Here is a 3,915-nt window from a genome sequence, read left to right on the forward strand (position 1 = left end):
GTGTGTGTGTGTGTGTGTGTGTGTGTGTGTGTGTGTGTGTGTGTGTGAGACGTGGGGCTGGCTCCGTCGTCATCTCAGTACTTGGGTACTTTGGTGTAGTCCTCCTGGACGACACTCTTGCACAGACACATGGACAGGATCATCCCCAGGAGCTGGAGCAAACAGAGACGTCAGATTGTCACGGGAATCTAACCGACCACCGTTCACCCAAACAGCTGCAGGTGCTTCGTTCAAGAACTCTTCAAGAAGATAAAGTCTTCTCAGAGCTGTATTTGATCTTTTATTCTTCAGGTCAGTCATGGAATACATATTCACATTCTTTACCTTCACATGAGAAAACTTGTTAATTTATCTGTAACTGTAAACTTTAGTTTACAAGGATTAAATTGTTTAACCAGCAGGGGGCAGATTACAGCCTAATCCTCCCTAGAAAAAACAACATACTGGTACAACTTTAGTTTGCACAACCCTTTAATATCTGCTGTTATGGTCATCCAGTTTTCCCTTCTGAATATGATCAGCTCTGCTCCTTATTAAAGTTTCCTGCAACCAAACTATTTTTACAAACTTTGTTCTACTTTAACCATTCATATATCAAAACGTTTAGCTCAATAAAATAGTGTGCTTTGAATTTTAGTTTTTGGTAACTTATACTTTCTGAATTATTTACAATATTTTTCAGCCCATAAGTCACAGTTTTTTGCATAATTTACATGCTCTGCAACTTAAACACCGAAGCAACGTATTTATGGATTTTCTCATATTTATAAAACAATTGTTGCCTGAGACTTGACCGTTTTCATTCATTCTGACTGAAAATATTGAACACTACCATTTTCAGCCGCTAGATGGCGCGCGAGCAGTATGGCATGCTGTTGTGTCAAGCAATAGGTAAAAGTGGCTATTAATGACACAATTGGCTTGCCATACTTGGCACTGTCATCAAACTTGCCTGGAGCAACCTTCAAATCAGTTTCATTTTGCTGCACCGTCCCGGAGAAATGCAGCTGATTGGACCATTGAAGTGCATTTATTAAGTAAAAGTTAGACTGAGACACACCTTTACTATGTCGAGCAAACAAATAATTGTTTTAGGTGCTTATCTTGGTAAATTTCGAAGAAATGCACAGCGAGTCACCCTCTCTGCGCATTCCTGTGTCCGTGAATCAGCTTTTGAAATGCAGCTGATTTGACCGTCAAAGTGCATTTATTAAGGAAAAGTTAGACTGAGACGCACCTTTACTATAACTTCAAGCAAACAAATAATTGTTTTTAAGTGTTAATCTAGTTAAATTCTTGTTAAAATCCTCCTGTGCACGCTCCCGCCACTTGGCAGCAAATTGATTTTTGGCACAACACCGGCCCACATTTCCATTGTCAGCGGTGACGCATAATAAAAGCAACGTATTTATGGATTTTTCCACTTTATTAGACATATTTGGACTGATGCGACTTACAGGACGGTGCGAAATATACGGCGGAAAATACGGTAATTTTATTTGCAAAACAAATCCCAATAGAAGCATTGAGATGTAATAAATTCCTTCAAAATCTCTTCTATTAAATTGATTTCAGCCGGTCGTCTTCATTTTTGTCTTCTCTGTGCTCATTTTAGCTTTCAGCTGTTGGCTTAACAAATGTATTCTTTATCTACATTTTTGCTAATATTAGCTTTAGCCTATGGTTTCGCTAACATTGAATTTTAGCTGCATTTTTGCTGTTTTTAGCATTTGAGAGCTGCTGTGATAAATTTAGATTTTATCTACTGTTTTGCTAATTACAGCGTTTTAGCAACAGTGTTGCTCATTTTTCAGTTTCAGTTTTTCTGATTCATTCTGTTAAAATGTGTTTTTCAGCTGAAGTCGTTCAGTCTTCACACTGCAAATGAGCGTGTGTCCACAGGATTATCAGGGTAATAATAACACGTTACCTCCACCACTGCCACACCAACACAGATCCCCAAAATGACTGCATAGTTGTCCAGCAGCCATTTCTCCACTCTGCTCACACAACCCTGCAGGAGACGACAGGAAGCAGAGGAAAGATGGGGGTTAAAAAAGACACGGGGGTGGGGGTGGGATGGAAAGAGATAAATGGCTGTGTGATCGCAGGCAGACATGCTCAGAGACTTTTCAAAGCACAGCTGCTGGATTTGTAAGAATAACAGGGTTTAGCTGAGCTCAGAGAACGTAACGGTTCTGAAAGAAGCTGAACCAACAGAACAGTGGAGGTTTCCTGGTGTTTGGACCAATCAGCTGTCAGTGATCTATGTGCTGGTTATCTTCCACTGAGCTGGAGTTGCTCAAGTTTAACCACGGTGAAGAAACACCAAACAAGTGTGAGCATGGTCAGGACCACAGGGGGTTTGGCAAATACAGATTTCATGTATTTGTTGTATTGTTCTTCATTTCTGTGTCATAACACGGAAATCACCATCAGATAAAGAAATAAAAACAATCATGTTGCTGGTAGTGACTTTTAGCTGTGCCATGATGCTAGAACTTCTTGAGAATGGTTTGAGAACATAACCAGGAAGAAGACCCGGTCTCTAAGGTATGCAGACTGTCCTCATGGTTTCCAGCTGCAGAGCAGAAGCATTAACTGTCATGTACCGTTTCATGGACCGGCGGTTCTGCAGACATGTACTCGCACAGGCCACCTTCTCTCAGTTCTGGACCAGGCATGGACTCGTTGCGACAGGAGCACGAGTAGAGCTTCTGGGTGCTGTTCTTGATCAAAAGGTTCTCTGACCAGTTGCCTGGACCGGTCCATCCACAGCATTTCATCTGAATGGCACAAAAGAAAAGGGACGGTGTGAGGTTTAGAAACTGTGCAGAGGACAGAGAAAAGAGAGGCAGAAAACAATGTGAAACACGATGAAGGCTACATCTTCTCAGGCTGTTTCTACAAACATCAGAACAAGAGGGACGGGGCAAGACAAACAGAAAGAGACAACATGAGGAGACAGAAAGTTTTGGGCTGATTGGCTCAAACATGTAGAATCTGTCAGAGACTCTTTAAGTGTTTCAGTGTCTGAAAGCTGCCAGCAGAACACAAAGAACTTGAAGGAACTCTGGTTCGTTCAGCTTTAAGCTCTGAAGTGATTAAAACTTAGCAGCAACAGTGGCTTATCAGAGTCCCACCTATTAAAATATGCCCAGAAACAGCAGATTAAAAGCAAAAACAAAGAAATTATAATATATATATACACATCAGCCGTCACGTGTTGAAGTGGCCCTGGACAAGACACTGAACCCCTCGTTGCCTCTGATGTGTGTCCCATCAGTGTAAGAATGTGATAAAGCTCTGATTAGTCTCTTTAGAATGATTTGATCAATTAGCTTTGTAGACATCTAGTAGTGATGTATGAATGGGTAAATGAGGACACAGATTGTAAAGAGCTTTGAGTATCTTGATAAGATAGAAAAGTGCTATGTACGTACAGTCCATTTACCATATACAGTATATATATATATATATATATATATATATATATATATATATATATATACAGTATATACACACACAAAGTGATAAAGAAAAGTAAAATTTTGCAAAACTTTCAGCATTTTATCTTAAAAATATGAGAAAGATATATAGTATTATTTAAAATATTACTGTTTAGCATATATATATATAAGTGTTTATCTTAGATCCTTATATAATGTTTCTTTTTATACTTTATATTTTACTATATTTGGGTGTAACTGGGACCCGGTGTACATACCGGTAATTTTGTTCCACCTCATGTACCACATGTGATGGAAACAACAATAAAGTTGAACTTGATAACAAATGTATCGCAGACAGCACAATTATACATCCATGGATAAACTATTACTGTAGTCCCTCCTTTATCGTGGGGAGCCGTACCCTGAAGACCCACGATAAGTGAAAAACCGCGAAGTAGGAATA

General features: G+C 39.5%; 1 protein-coding gene across 1 annotated transcript in view; it reads right to left on the reverse strand.

The window, feature by feature from the left end:
• Positions 1-6: 6 nt before the first annotated feature.
• The window catches only part of LOC119415806 (CD82 antigen), a 30,560-nt gene continuing 26,651 nt past the window's right edge, over positions 7-3,915 (reverse strand). Inside the window, exons 7-9 of the mRNA XM_037682977.1 lie at positions 2,613-2,786; positions 1,931-2,014; positions 7-152 (exon numbers count right to left, since the gene is read on the reverse strand). Of these exons, the coding sequence (XP_037538905.1) occupies positions 75-152; positions 1,931-2,014; positions 2,613-2,786 (336 nt within the window). The 3' untranslated portion in view covers positions 7-74. The remainder of the gene's footprint in view (positions 153-1,930; positions 2,015-2,612; positions 2,787-3,915) is intronic.

This window comes from Nematolebias whitei, chromosome 10, assembly GCF_014905685.2.
Source record: "Nematolebias whitei isolate Nwh7 chromosome 10, NemWhi1, whole genome shotgun sequence".
Lineage (NCBI taxonomy): Eukaryota > Metazoa > Chordata > Actinopteri > Cyprinodontiformes > Rivulidae > Nematolebias > Nematolebias whitei.